General features: G+C 38.3%; 1 protein-coding gene across 1 annotated transcript in view; it reads right to left on the bottom strand.

Moving 5' to 3' along the window:
* Window positions 1-13,241, bottom strand: part of eif3hb (eukaryotic translation initiation factor 3, subunit H, b) — a 43,153-nt gene that overhangs the window by 12,541 nt on the left and 17,371 nt on the right. The window contains exons 3-4 of the mRNA XM_079485353.1: window positions 3,387-3,554; window positions 719-818 (exon numbers count right to left, since the gene is read on the bottom strand). Of these exons, the coding sequence (XP_079341479.1) occupies window positions 719-818; window positions 3,387-3,554 (268 nt within the window). The remainder of the gene's footprint in view (window positions 1-718; window positions 819-3,386; window positions 3,555-13,241) is intronic.

Here is a 13,241-nt window from a genome sequence, read left to right as displayed (position 1 = left end):
AATGCAATGAACAAACAGCGCTTTAAGATAAATGCTTAATTGGGTGTTGAATTTCATGTACGATAATAGGATTTTACGATGTATAATATTAACAAAATCGAACGAGTCCAAGCACGTCCGGTGTAGACATGGTGTAAGACAGATAAACTCTTGTTGGCTAAAAATGATAAAACTTGATTATAATTGAAAGTGACCTATTTGTCAGTTATGGTGAACCATACCTGCAATGTGACCTCTGCATTTAACCCATCCAGTGAGTAGTGAACACACGCACAGCAAGTCGTGAACACACGTACACCCGGCGCAGTGGGCATCTATCACTGCAGCGCCTGGGGAGCATGTAGGGGTAAGGTGCCTTGCTCAAGGGCACCTCAGTCGTTACCTGCCGGCCCTGAGGATCGAACTGGCAACTTTCTGGTCACGAGTCCGACTCTCTAACCATTAGGCCACGACTGTCATTTTAATCAAACTCCTAATATGTTGTTTGTAAAGTGTTTGTTTATTCCACTTAAAGGTACGGTATGCCTACACGTGCGTGTGTGCACAAGATCAAGATGGCGCCATCTTCGCCTTTGAGCCAGGAAAAACTCTGTTTAAGAGACACAACGGTTACGAACTTTCTCTCTCTCTCTCTCTCTCTCTCTCTCCCTAACTCCTTATACACTTGTATTTTGAGTGTGAGACACTGAGTCTGCATGTGAATACAATGAAGGCTTACGCTTCTGCTGAGAAGTCCTTCTCTTTACACATCTCCATCAGCTTGGGGGTCAGCCTGTAGGCCTTCAGACACAGAGAACCCTGTGATGTCTTGACAGGATCTACAAGACAACCAAAAACACATATTTGTTATGATACACAAAACAGACATCAAGGTTAAACTGTACAAAACACACATATCTGACTAGACGGCAGTAAAGTACGCTGTTGGTTAACAGTTGCCTTTGATGAGATCAAACCAGCCAAACCTCATAAAACTACTCTAGATATTTTCTTGTAAAACTACAAATATCTTTAGGTAGACAAGACAACAACAGCAGAGCAGTTTAAAGGCCCGCTGAAAAAATATAGAAGGTAAAATTGAGATTATGACATTTGAAAAGCAGCAGATGCTACTACGCTGAGGGAACGTATTTGTCAGCCAGTCAAAGCGGATTAACATCACTGCCTGAAAGCTGACATTTCATGTCAAAAAGACTTCATTAGTGTTCTGCTGAAGACGGACAAAACTTGACCGCCAGCTCTGCCTCTTATCCAAAGAGTGGATTCACAAATTTAATAATTTTTCCTTTTCTCATACAACAAACGCATTTAGACATTGTGGAAAGTAATAAAGTAATAAGTAATATACGAAAAGTAATAAAGATTCTCTGTCTTTTTATTATGCCAATGGGGTCATTCAAGACTTTCTCAGACACAGGTAACATTGAGTTAGCCTTCAGGTTCCTGTTCAAAAGAGAGAGCACACAGATAGTGATCTAATAATTATTAAGTGTTGGAATATATTCATGCATCAGTTTTGTGTAGCATCCACTATACGGAAAGAAGAAAGTTAAATTCATAATTTTTCAGTGAATTCAGTCCTTTGAACTACTGTGTGTATTTCCAGTTGCACAAAGCGTTTTTTCCACCCTTCTTATACCTATAAGCCAGCAGAACATATGCAGCTACGTCTATGGTGCGTGCACTCATCGGCCCACTGAATGTCTGAATGCTCTCATTGTTCGTGTGGAAAGAGCGCTTCGTGCAGGGTGGGGCTTCTGGCAGCTGGTAGGTGTCTTGATATATTTTTGGTGAGGAGGGCCTGCCTTCCACCACAAGGAGGAGACTGAACAAACACTCTGATAGGGACACACATCTGGCGAGAAAAGTCTGAGTTTTTGGTCTTGTTTTCCAGTAAAAATACTCAACATTCTTGACCAAGATAAAGTTACTGGAGAAGCAAGACTGCCATAGATATTATGACTTGCTTAAAACTTACATCTCCATTACATTACTCTGTTAAAACATTTTAATTTCTTCAACAAAAAACGGGAAATATTAGCCTTATTTATGCTAAAGTTTATTTTATGCTAAAGTTTCTTTCATCCGCCGAAGTCAAAGGCTGCCACCACCGTTCGTTTATCAACATTCTTAAAAAAATCTTCCTGCGTTGTCTTTAGTCGATATAAACCAAAGTTTCATTTCGACAAATAAAAATATCCTAAACTTAAAGCCTGAAAGATTATCTGCATGCATATACGGGAATGCTTAACGTGGTGCTGTAAATTGACTTGCTGCACCTTACCTAATGCGGTTGCTAATGTGACGTAATCACCTCAGGGATCACGATCCAGGGGGATCAAATATCAAAGGCTGATTGCATGGTTTTATCTTTAACTTCACTAATATTTGTATGTTTTGTTACACTTACTGATTAAATACGCTATTCCTTATAATAAAAAATGCTTTCTGTGAATTGTCTTGCAACCCCACCCACGCGGTCCCAACCCCGACTTTGGGAACCCCTGCTTTACGGAGAATGCAAAGAACAGCTGAAGTTGTATCTGTTAAATCTGTGATGTAAACAGGGGGTTCGTGGCAGCGTTGTATCGGTAAGGTGGGTAATTGGAGGTGTGGCGTGTATCTTTGAGGACAGATTTGTTGCTAATGCCACTTTCCCGTCAGCTCATCCACCGTGTGCAGCCATCAGACATCTGGGATGGTGGAGTCTGTGCTGGTGGATGAGGGGGTGTCCGGGTCCTGAAACTACTGCTGAAGGTACACATCAGCTCACTGATAGCAAGCTAAATAAACAGAGGGGAGGAAACTCTGTCTAGACGAGGCTGCTGCCGGGCCGATACACACACCAGTCACCTGTTTACATAAGGGGGGAGATGCTGTCCACGGCCAAAAAGAGAGAGAACGGTGTAGAGATGGAGAAGCAGTGCAGTAGGAAAGAAGTGTGTGTTGGGGGTTCTGAAACACGCTGATGTGCACACAAGCATGTAGTACTGAGGCTCAAAGATGGAAGAGGCAAAAAGTAAGGCCATGCTTGATGGATAATGAAGAAAAGTCAATGATATTTTGATGTGAACATTACACAAAGTTTTTCTCATTTAATGTTTATGAGTGTGACTTGAAGTTGATAAAGAAAATAATTGTGCAAAATCAGAAAAGAAAATTTAGTTTCACGAAATTGTATCAAAACATAAGATCTTACAGACTGACCATTCCTTTATAAAAAGGAAAAGCCTAAAACTCTTGCTGAATGCCAAAATATGTAAATGTTATAGATAGTAAATAATATTAGTTTGGCTACAAGACAAGCAAAAACGTTTTCCTAAATACAAACTAACACCATTGGTTAAGCCAATATTGCTCTGACAGGTTAGTCGAGAAAAACCTACCGTAGATAAACACAACAGACTCCTCGATGGCGTGTTGGTAGCTGAACTGAGAGTCAACAAGAGCCCGACTGACGAACGAGCCGTATAAGGTTGACTGATACCAGCCCACATGAAGGTGATCGATGTTGACATGGCGCAGACTTCTCATCATCTCCATCTGATATTGAACTAAAAGAGAGAGAAGATAAAACAAAGGATCAGTGTGGAAGAGCCGGCCTGTAGGTCTGAAGTGCGTTTTGCTTGATGATTATTATTTCGTTATATGGAGCTCTTCATTTGAAGAATAGGTCACACTGACTGTAAACAAGAAAAAGAAAATGAGAACATGTATCACAAATGAAATCACATCTTTGCTGCTTCAACGCCAGTCTAAAAAGATGTCCATTTCTGGAATCCAGGGAATCATTTTAACCAGTGTATGTGTTTAGCATTTCATATATTTTTGTTTAATTGAAGCTGCTGATATTTTGGACAATCTGTATTTTTTTGTAAAAGAAAATCATCGTGTAAAAATCAACATCAAATATAATTTACAAGAACATAAAACAAAAAAAACGTACAAATGCAAACAAACTCTTAATCAGAAAAATACAATTCAATTATTTAAGTACATATTAGTGTAAAAAAATAAAGGAAAACACAACAGAACATACAAAACACGAACTTCCTAAAAACAAAGATGACACAGTGATATATTGGTTGAGTCCAACCATCTTAGAAGACTAAACTGTAACAAAAAGCCTGTCGTAAACGCTCACAGGCATTGGTGTGGGATATCAGCAGGCTCAAGTCAGGCTCTGATAAACCCAAAGTCTCTTAAAGCCAGACAGAGGATATTAAGTCTCAGATACACAGAGAATTTGACCTGAGTAAGCCAGACTATACTGACGTGATGGGAAAAAGAGGTATAAAAAGAGAAAAGGGGCAAGGGAGCAGAAAAAGAGAAAGGGGGTTCTGAAGACCACTTTGATTTGCTTTATCAACAAAGTTAACCAACAGCAGCCGTGGCGCTCAGCCCACTGTGCACCTGACAGAGAAGTGTGGTGTGGTGTGATGTGTGTGTGTGTGTGTGTGTGTGCGCGTGCGTGCGTGCGTGCGTGCGTGCGTGTAAGAGAATAGGAATGTGAGGATGTGTGAGGAATATACAATAATGGAGTGGAGTAACAGGAGGCAGGTGCAAAGTGGAAACCAAAAAAAGATGCTTGGAATTTAAACTCGAACAGATTTAGTTTTTTAGATAGCAATATGTGTACAAATATGCATTATTAGAATCCAAATGTCAAAAAAATTATCCCCTCTGACATCCAAAGAGTATTCCGTTCATTTTAATTGCAAAGGGAGATAGCCGGGACATCTGAAGCGGAAACAAACCTAGGACGAGCACAAGGCTTCATTTTATTAAAAGTCTCAGGGACACTTGTAAAGTATTACTGTAAATAAGAAGCAGTCTGCTCTCATGAGAAAACATCTGCATGATACAAAAACTAGCCGTGGGATGAAATTCTTTAAGGCAACAGTAAGTAAAAAAATTAAACTAATCAAACGCTTGATCCTTTGGGGGGAACACATCTCTAGTTTGGCTCTGAGAGGAGATGCGTGCTAAGAGTGTTATAGGGGACCAAAACAATGTCTCTTGTAAAATGGATACACAAGCAACTTCAAAAGCACAGAGAAAGATGTACATTCCAGTGCACAGCTCAGTCTTTAACCACAAGCCAGATTTCACAAGGACAAATGAGTTGCATGAGAATAAAAAACAGAAAAGAAGCAAAAAAGAAAATAAGACAAAAAGCACAAAACCAAACCCCCCAAAAACATTTGAAACAACAACACAAAAAACACGATAATGAGAGTCTAGCTGATGGCATCCTGTAATTAAATTGGTCTTCAGAGAGGAAAAACACCACTCTAAAAAATATAAAAACAAGGCCAAACCCACCAGATTTCTGCGTGGAAGAATTTGTCGATCCGAGACCTTGCATTAACTTTTGACTTCTGCGGACACTTTGAATGTTGTGATTTACAAACAGAAAAACAGGGAGGTTTGAAACGGCAGATTTGCACAAGAACATCAAACCTTGCCATCTCGATTTCAAAACAGCTTGAAATATATATGATATAAAAAGAGTATCAAATACAGACATTTCAACTGATCAAAGAGGAAAGAATAAATAGTACTAAATCACCATCACTCTCAGTCACCCAGAGATCAAAGGTTAAGATGGCAGGTGTATTGGTTACACAGGCAGTGTGAGTTTGGACATGTTATAATATGTAAATACTAACTCTCTATCTGATCTATCTATGATCTGCAGTGGCGGTTCTACATTGAATTGGACCCCGGGCGAGAACATCTTTGAGCCCGTGCCTAAAACCGCTACTGTCTATCTGATCTCTAGATCCATCGATCCGATCTATCCCATCCATCCACCCATCCATTGTCATCCATCCATCGCAAGCACCTCATTATGTCAAATTTTGTAGGTAAAACAACTTTGATTCTGATTAAAAGAGAATATTTATTACTAATCATCATTTACTTTTCTCAATGATATTCAACAACTGCATAACACTATTAATATAACATTGATTCACGAGAGTTATAAAAAATGGATAAAACATTGAAAAAGGCCACAATGGCGCTACCGTCTCATTTTCCCCATACGTGTTTCTTACTGTGTCCTGGATAAATGAGAACAGGATTGCTCATTTCATCTGGGGTCAAGACATTTTTTAACAGACTGAAACCTTAGGTAATGGTTTCCATGGCACATCCCAGTGCCTGGAGTGCAAATGAGAAGCAGTGTCTCAGTCTACCTCCAGCTAGCCATCCGGATTATTACAATCTCTGGATCTTTTTTCTTTATTTCTTCCTCTGATAGGAGGCTTCTGTCGAACAGACTTGTTGGATAAATTTGGCCAGTGACACCTCATAAGGTCCCTGTGACCAGGTACCAGAGCCCAGGAAAAGGTGATAAGATCTACATCCTATCTTCTCATCTCAAGCACACAAATTTAAAATCTCAGCACATGCAACCTAACAGTTCAACCGAAATGATATATAACTGCATAATATTTTGGGATTTCAGGATTTTGGGTCATTATTTACTCCCTCTCGAAGCCTAGTATAAATGACTTCATACCCACTAACACAAGAGAGGTACTAAAAATAACACTTCAATTGATTTCGATAATCAGATCAGGTTTGTACACGTCAAGGATAAACTGCTCCTAGTTTTCTTTGTGTGCTGTAGGAGTGCTAGTCTCAAGTAGTAAATCAGAGCCTGTTCTCCAAAGCCTTGCAAGCAAATATCACAGTATCTGTAAGGCACAACGCCGAATAAATACCTCCTTACAAACAAAAAACAAATCACACCCCTCAAAAAAGTCACATAAATGACATATTTTGAATTTAATCCAGCAAAGTAAAAGACATGCTCGTGAAGTACCGTGTGTATGAACCGGTTTAAAATAAAGATCATACACTATACACATTGCCATAAGGATGAATTCCTCTTTTGAGATGTTGATGCTTTGACTGGACTTCAATACCAACATTAAAAACACTTCGTTGCTCAAGCTGTTTTTTTTCTTGTTTCAAAATGCTATTATTCCATAATCCATACTGTTACTGTTTTATCTACGTCTATTTTTGACCATCAATAGAATGATGTTCCCTCAACAAGATCACACTTGTGATGCACACACATGTAACCCACTGAGATTTATGATCAAAGCCGCTTTTCATGCTTTAAATAAGCACACTGCCACAGAAAGCTTAGCTAAAGAGTTATGGCGCCATCTAGTGTACGTTTTTTTGTTTCGGTTGTGTGAATGTCTGCTTGTAAATCTGTATGATCTTTAGGTGATCCTAGACATCTGCATATAAATTTGCAACGTAATTAAAACAAACAAGGTTGCTGGTTCTGGTTTTTATACACCCTATTAAAATAAAGCATACATTTAGCTAATTTAAACAAAAAAAGTAAATTTCATCTTAAAGGGATTGCTCACTCAAACATGTCAATCCAAACCTACACCTCTTTCTTCTTGTGGACCACAAAAGAAGGTATTTTGAGAAATGTCTCTGTGGCCTTGTGCCCATACGATGGAAGTCAATGGGGGCCAATGTTGTCCGGCTACTAACATTCTTCAAAATATCTTCTTTGGTCTTCTGCAGAAATCATACAAGTTTGTAAAGAAATGAAGGTTGGTAAATCGTGAATGAAATTTGACTTTTCAGTGAACGATCCCTTAAAGCTCAACACAGACTATACACGGTCCATACATGTCACTGCATCCCCAACAACTCCTAATAACATCATGTCCTGATGCCTTTCTCTTCGCAAGGCAAGCTGAACTAAGCTGCTGTAACCCCTTAAGCAGGCTGACCACCTCGGTGCACGCTCTGCCCCTCGGGAGTCGGGATGAGGGAGGTGTATATCTCTGCTTCCTGCTCTATGGTCCCTGCCACCTAATTACACCCGAGAAATCATCTCCAGCACATCACAAGCCTCCACAATCTGCCAGTCATGTGTCCGCTGAGCAGCGGGGCATTTCTTCTGCCCTAAGGAGATAGAGACTAGAAAAGAGCTAAAGCAGATCAGCACCTCCCTGGTGGTCTCCGTAAGCTCGGGTAGATGAGGTGCATGCTCACGAGTGCCTACTCCTCCACACTCTCCTGCTATGAGATCATACTACCGCTGCAGTTCGATCTTGTCATCTTCATTAAATTGATTCAGTATAGCACTCATAATAAATCAGATGCAAGACAGCAAGAGCAACAGGCAGATGCATCTTCCAGAATCGAGGCTCCCTAAAGCGAAGACGCAGCAAAAATAACACGCATGTGACAGCTAAAGGTGATGAGTGGCCCTGAGAAGCAATGCCACAAGGTTCAAAGTCACTATTTATCAAATATTCCTGCGTCACGTCACTGCATACTAAGGTTCACAATACTTATGTTTTCCGATGTGAAAACCGGGTAGAGCATCACAATACTAAGTAGTATCACAACATCACTTATGTTGCAATATCTATGCACAGTCATATAGTTAGGGCTCTTCAGTTAATTTATTGTAGCTTACAAAAGTATTAGAGTTAAGAGGTCTTGATTGCTAATAGAATTGAATAAAAAATTACAATTAGCAAAAAATATAATATTATTTTTTTAATAATTAAAATATTTTTACTATAAGTCATATATTTGTATGATATTTAACATAATATATTTTTAAGAAAAATACAAATAAATTTAATTAACTTAATAAAAATTCCACCCAGTCTATTATATTATATTTAAAAAAGATTAAAATATATTTGTTTTTGTTATTTATACTTGAAATATTATTACTGTACCATTTTAAAACTAAAAACAAATATATGTGTTGAGATTTTTGAATTCAAGTTTTTTCTAAATAATTGAATTGTATTGAATATAATTTTATGCCAATTTTTATTAAAAAAATAATTATTTTCTATTACTTCTAAAATACTGTGGCAAACTATAATGTCATAATCAAAAGGCGATAAGAGACTAAAGGAGCTAAAGAAAAAAACTGGTGCGCATAGGTAAAAAAGCTAAATTTCTGAAATAGGAAAAGAAAAAAGTACAAAAAGCACAATGGCAGAAAACTACAATGGGAGCTCTGGAGATTCAGCCTGTGAGGGAGAAATATGAAGGATGTCTGATTCCCTGATGTTAAAGAGATAACCTGATGCTGATGTCTTGCTGAGCATGACCAAAGCAAGCCTCTGTAAAAAAGCTCATATCCATCACTTAGTTGCCACTTTCTGCCAGGCACTGAGAAAGAAGACGCCCAATTTTATGACACGAGGGGTCCCACAAAAATAAACCAGTGAATCACACACAGAACATAGTGTTCTGATGCTATAGAGAGGAGACTGTGGTGAGAAAGGCAGATAGAGGATCCTGTGGAGATAAGCCATTTTTTGGAGTATTCAGCCCATTCAATTTGAGCATAGCCAATGAGCAAGGCTAAAAAAAATCAGTAAGTTCCCCTGAAGAGCAACAAATAAGTGTATAACACAAGGGTACTACAGAAAGGGGTACATTTTAGCCATGAATCACTTAAAAGTTTCCAATGAAGCAGACTTCACGGACTGTGCAATAAGCCAATGGTTCTCATACTTTTTAGTTGTAAGGCCTCCTTTTGTGAAAGGGTGCATCGCTTTGCGCCCCCAAATGAAAACCTATTTATTTAAACTTCTCGTTTTAATCAATTCAAAAACATATTCAGTTATATAATGCAGGAACATCAATTATTTTGGTTGGTGGTCTTACTTTTCTCATGTTTGATTTGATTGCATAAAATGAATAAGTGTCTATATTTCATTAAATGTAAAGAAATCAGTGGCCCCCCTGGGTCCATCTTAGGGCCCCAGTTTGAGAATTACTGCAATAAACAATTAAAGCTCCCAAATAATAAAAATAAAAAAATTCATGAGAACAACTTATGGTAGGGATTCATTTAATGAAAGGTTGACCGAAGTACAGATTTGTCCACTTTTTGTGAACTATTGAAGTGTTTTTCTGCTCAATGTTGTCCATTTAAAAAAAGGAGTATGAAGTTTTGTCAACTAAAAAGAGATAAGCCTTCTAGATTTCTACAACTTATTATGGTTTGCGAAACTTCTCAGTCACCACAAATATGACTTAAATCTAGGGCTGCAGAGCGATTAATTGCTATTTATTGCAGCTAGAATACAAGTTTGGGTTTACATAATAAGTGTCTGTGCACTGTGCATATTAATTTTGTATTTAGAAACAAACACATACAGGTATACATTTAGGTAAATATTTGAGTTTAAATATTTGCATGAACCTATTTCTATAGAATTTAAATAACATATACAAATTTATACATTTTAATATAAGTGTATGTGTTTGTTTAGAAACACAAAATAAAAATGCACAGTGAACAGACTTATATAATTATAAACACAAACTTTTATTTTGGATGTGATTAATAGTGATAAATCGTTGAACAGTTCTTTCCACACATAGATCAAAGTACATGAAGTGGCTCGTACATGATAGTCCATAAAACATGAATTGAGGACCCATAATCTGACCCCAAATGGTATTAGTGTCTGTGCTCTCATGTCTTTGAAAGCTTTGTTCTGGCTGCTTCAAACTCTACAACGTCTTCGCAAAATCACAGACCCACACAGTCCTGTAAATCCCATTTCTTGTAGATAAGCCCCTGGCGGTACATCTTAACACGTTACTGCAACTACTACTTGCGTGATATTTGTAACTGTGTGTGTCGATTTCTTAACATTTTAGAATCTTAAACAACTTTTTTCATCCTCAGAGCAATAGGTACGCGAGTTATTAGCACCTCATTAGCACACCATTAGTAAACTATCAGCCGCTAACACAGCATTAGCATTAACAAGTGTCTTTAGCACAGGTTCTCTTTGCATCTATAAAACGTTCATTGCTTTAATTTTTATTAGCTCCCGCAACACTCAGTTTGTGTTGAGTTTTAGCAACTGATCCATTTGAGAAAACAAACCTACCTCTAGAGCATCCTATAGAGATTTGTAACTAAATGAGCAAAATATGCAAAACAAGAAGTGTAACTAATATAACAAGGTTTCTATATAGGATACCTATGAATTAACAATGAAAATTAAATAAATCCCTTTCAGGCTAATCAAGTAACTTGGCAGCCATTTTAGGTATGATTTTCCAGTTCTTGAATGGGACATGAGAACATCCAAAAACTGAAAATCAATTCAGCAAAAAATCTTATTTTTATGCACGACCAATAATGCTACTACCTTTTTTAAAGCGATAGTTCGCCCAAAAATGAAAATTGTGTCATAATTTACTCACCCTCATGCCATTTCAAACCTCCATGACTTTCTTTCTTCTGCAGAACACAACAGAAGATATTTTAAAGAATGTTGGTAACCGAGCCCATTGACTTGCACTGGTTTTGTGTCTATACAATAGAAGTCAACGTGTACCACCGTTGTTTGGTTTATTCTTCAAATTGTCTTTTGTGCTCTGCAGCAGAAAGAAAGTCATAGAGGTAGGTTGTTGTTAAATGATGACAGAATTTATTTGTTACCAAAAAACAGATACCTTCATTTCCAGCCATCATGAGGTCGGTGCACGAGTCTGTGTTTTATAAAGCAGAATGTAATGGGTTTCAAACGCATCGAATAGTAAGTGCACAATGTCAAGGCTCACCAAGGGATAGAGAACGTTACAGGACAGTTGCTTACTGCCACAAAATGGCAACCTCGTATTTCAATTTCCACATAATCAATTATTATCGCTATGATCTAGTTAAAAAACACCAAAAAACTATTATGGAAACCACTTATATACAGCACAAGGCCAACCCTATATTACTCCGCATTGAGCATAACCTGCTGTAACAGTTCTTTGAATCAATGGAAAAAACGTAGTTTAAGTATATAGTTTGGTGTGCCATCTTTCACCTCCATTTCTCATACCCAAATGAGTTTACAAATGAAAAAGCCCTTCGACCGTCAATGTTTGTTGTCAACAGGGCAAGGGAGGTAATGATAAAGACAGTCATCCTATGGGAGTCATTTTATCCAATCATTGCTCTACATGATCATATACTCGCCAAGGACCATGAGGCCATTTTCTAAGAGCAGGTGCATCATGTAACCAACCCTAATGTTCCCATATTCCAGCATTATTAATGTTTCCATCTGTCATCATTTACTCACCCTCTTGTCATTTCAAACCTATGCGACTTTCTTCCTTCCGCAGAACACAAAAGAAGATATTTTGAAGAATGTTGTTAACAGCCCCCCATTGACTTGCATTATTTTTGCATCCATACAATAGAGGTGAATGGGGGGCTGTGCTGTTCTGTTGCCAACATTTTTCAAAATATCTTTTGTGTTCTACAGAAGATAAAAAGTCATACAGGTTTGTAATGACAAGAGGGCATGTAAATGATGACAGTATTTCCATTTTGAAGGCGAACTACTCCTTTAAAATAATGAATGGTTTTCTCAATCACTACATCATAAAGGTTTTTAAACACTTTGTGGCATTAAGTATCAGGCTTGCACACATTCTTTTGAATATGCTACAGTACTACAATTTATCAAATTCATGTTTTCTTTAAAAAATAAAACATCAACAACTTCAGCCTCAACTTGAAAGCATAACTGAGGGTACTATATCTCTAGCAATATCGCCATTCTCAGAACTCTCACAATCACCTCTAGTCCTTGATTCTCCCACTTGTGCTCACCTTTGTCTCGGTTGCCGTGCCAACAAGCAGAACGGAGGATGTTTGGAGGAGGGGGGGGTGGTGGCGTCAAGAGTGAAGCGGGTCATTAGCAGCATTAGCGTTTTCATCCACTTTGTTGCCGCTGTGTGAAACAAACTCATACCATTCCCATCCACAGCACCTTCACCGTACCACAGAGTTCCACCGTTGCTCTCGACCGGGGACTGAGCTGGCCCAGTGTATGCCTGACACTGATAACTTTATCTCCCGACACAGACATTCGTACCCATTGAAATGCTCAAATCCCAATCCTGCCAAACACGTAGGCCCAGATACTGCTTTGCCCACAACTGAAGCTACGCAAATAAGGGAGGTGAGACATAAATTTAGTCAGAATGCGAATAAACTCTTGTGCCACATGACTGTACAAAACAAACTAATGTAGTATGAGAAAAAGGGGTCCTGCGACTAATCTGATAAGCGGGACCCTGAGAGGAGAGCCAGAAGTAATTTCTTTGATGTTGCTTGCTTAATGAAAAAATAAATCACAGAAAATAAACTTCGGTCATTGGGTAATGCGCAATGATGCGAAACTCAATACGCT

This window comes from Barbatula barbatula (assembly GCF_947034865.1).
Source record: "Barbatula barbatula genome assembly, chromosome: 21".
NCBI classification, from domain to species: Eukaryota; Metazoa; Chordata; class Actinopteri; order Cypriniformes; family Nemacheilidae; genus Barbatula; species Barbatula barbatula.
Note: the sequence above shows the minus strand (reverse complement) of the source record. Positions and strands in the feature narration are given on the sequence as shown.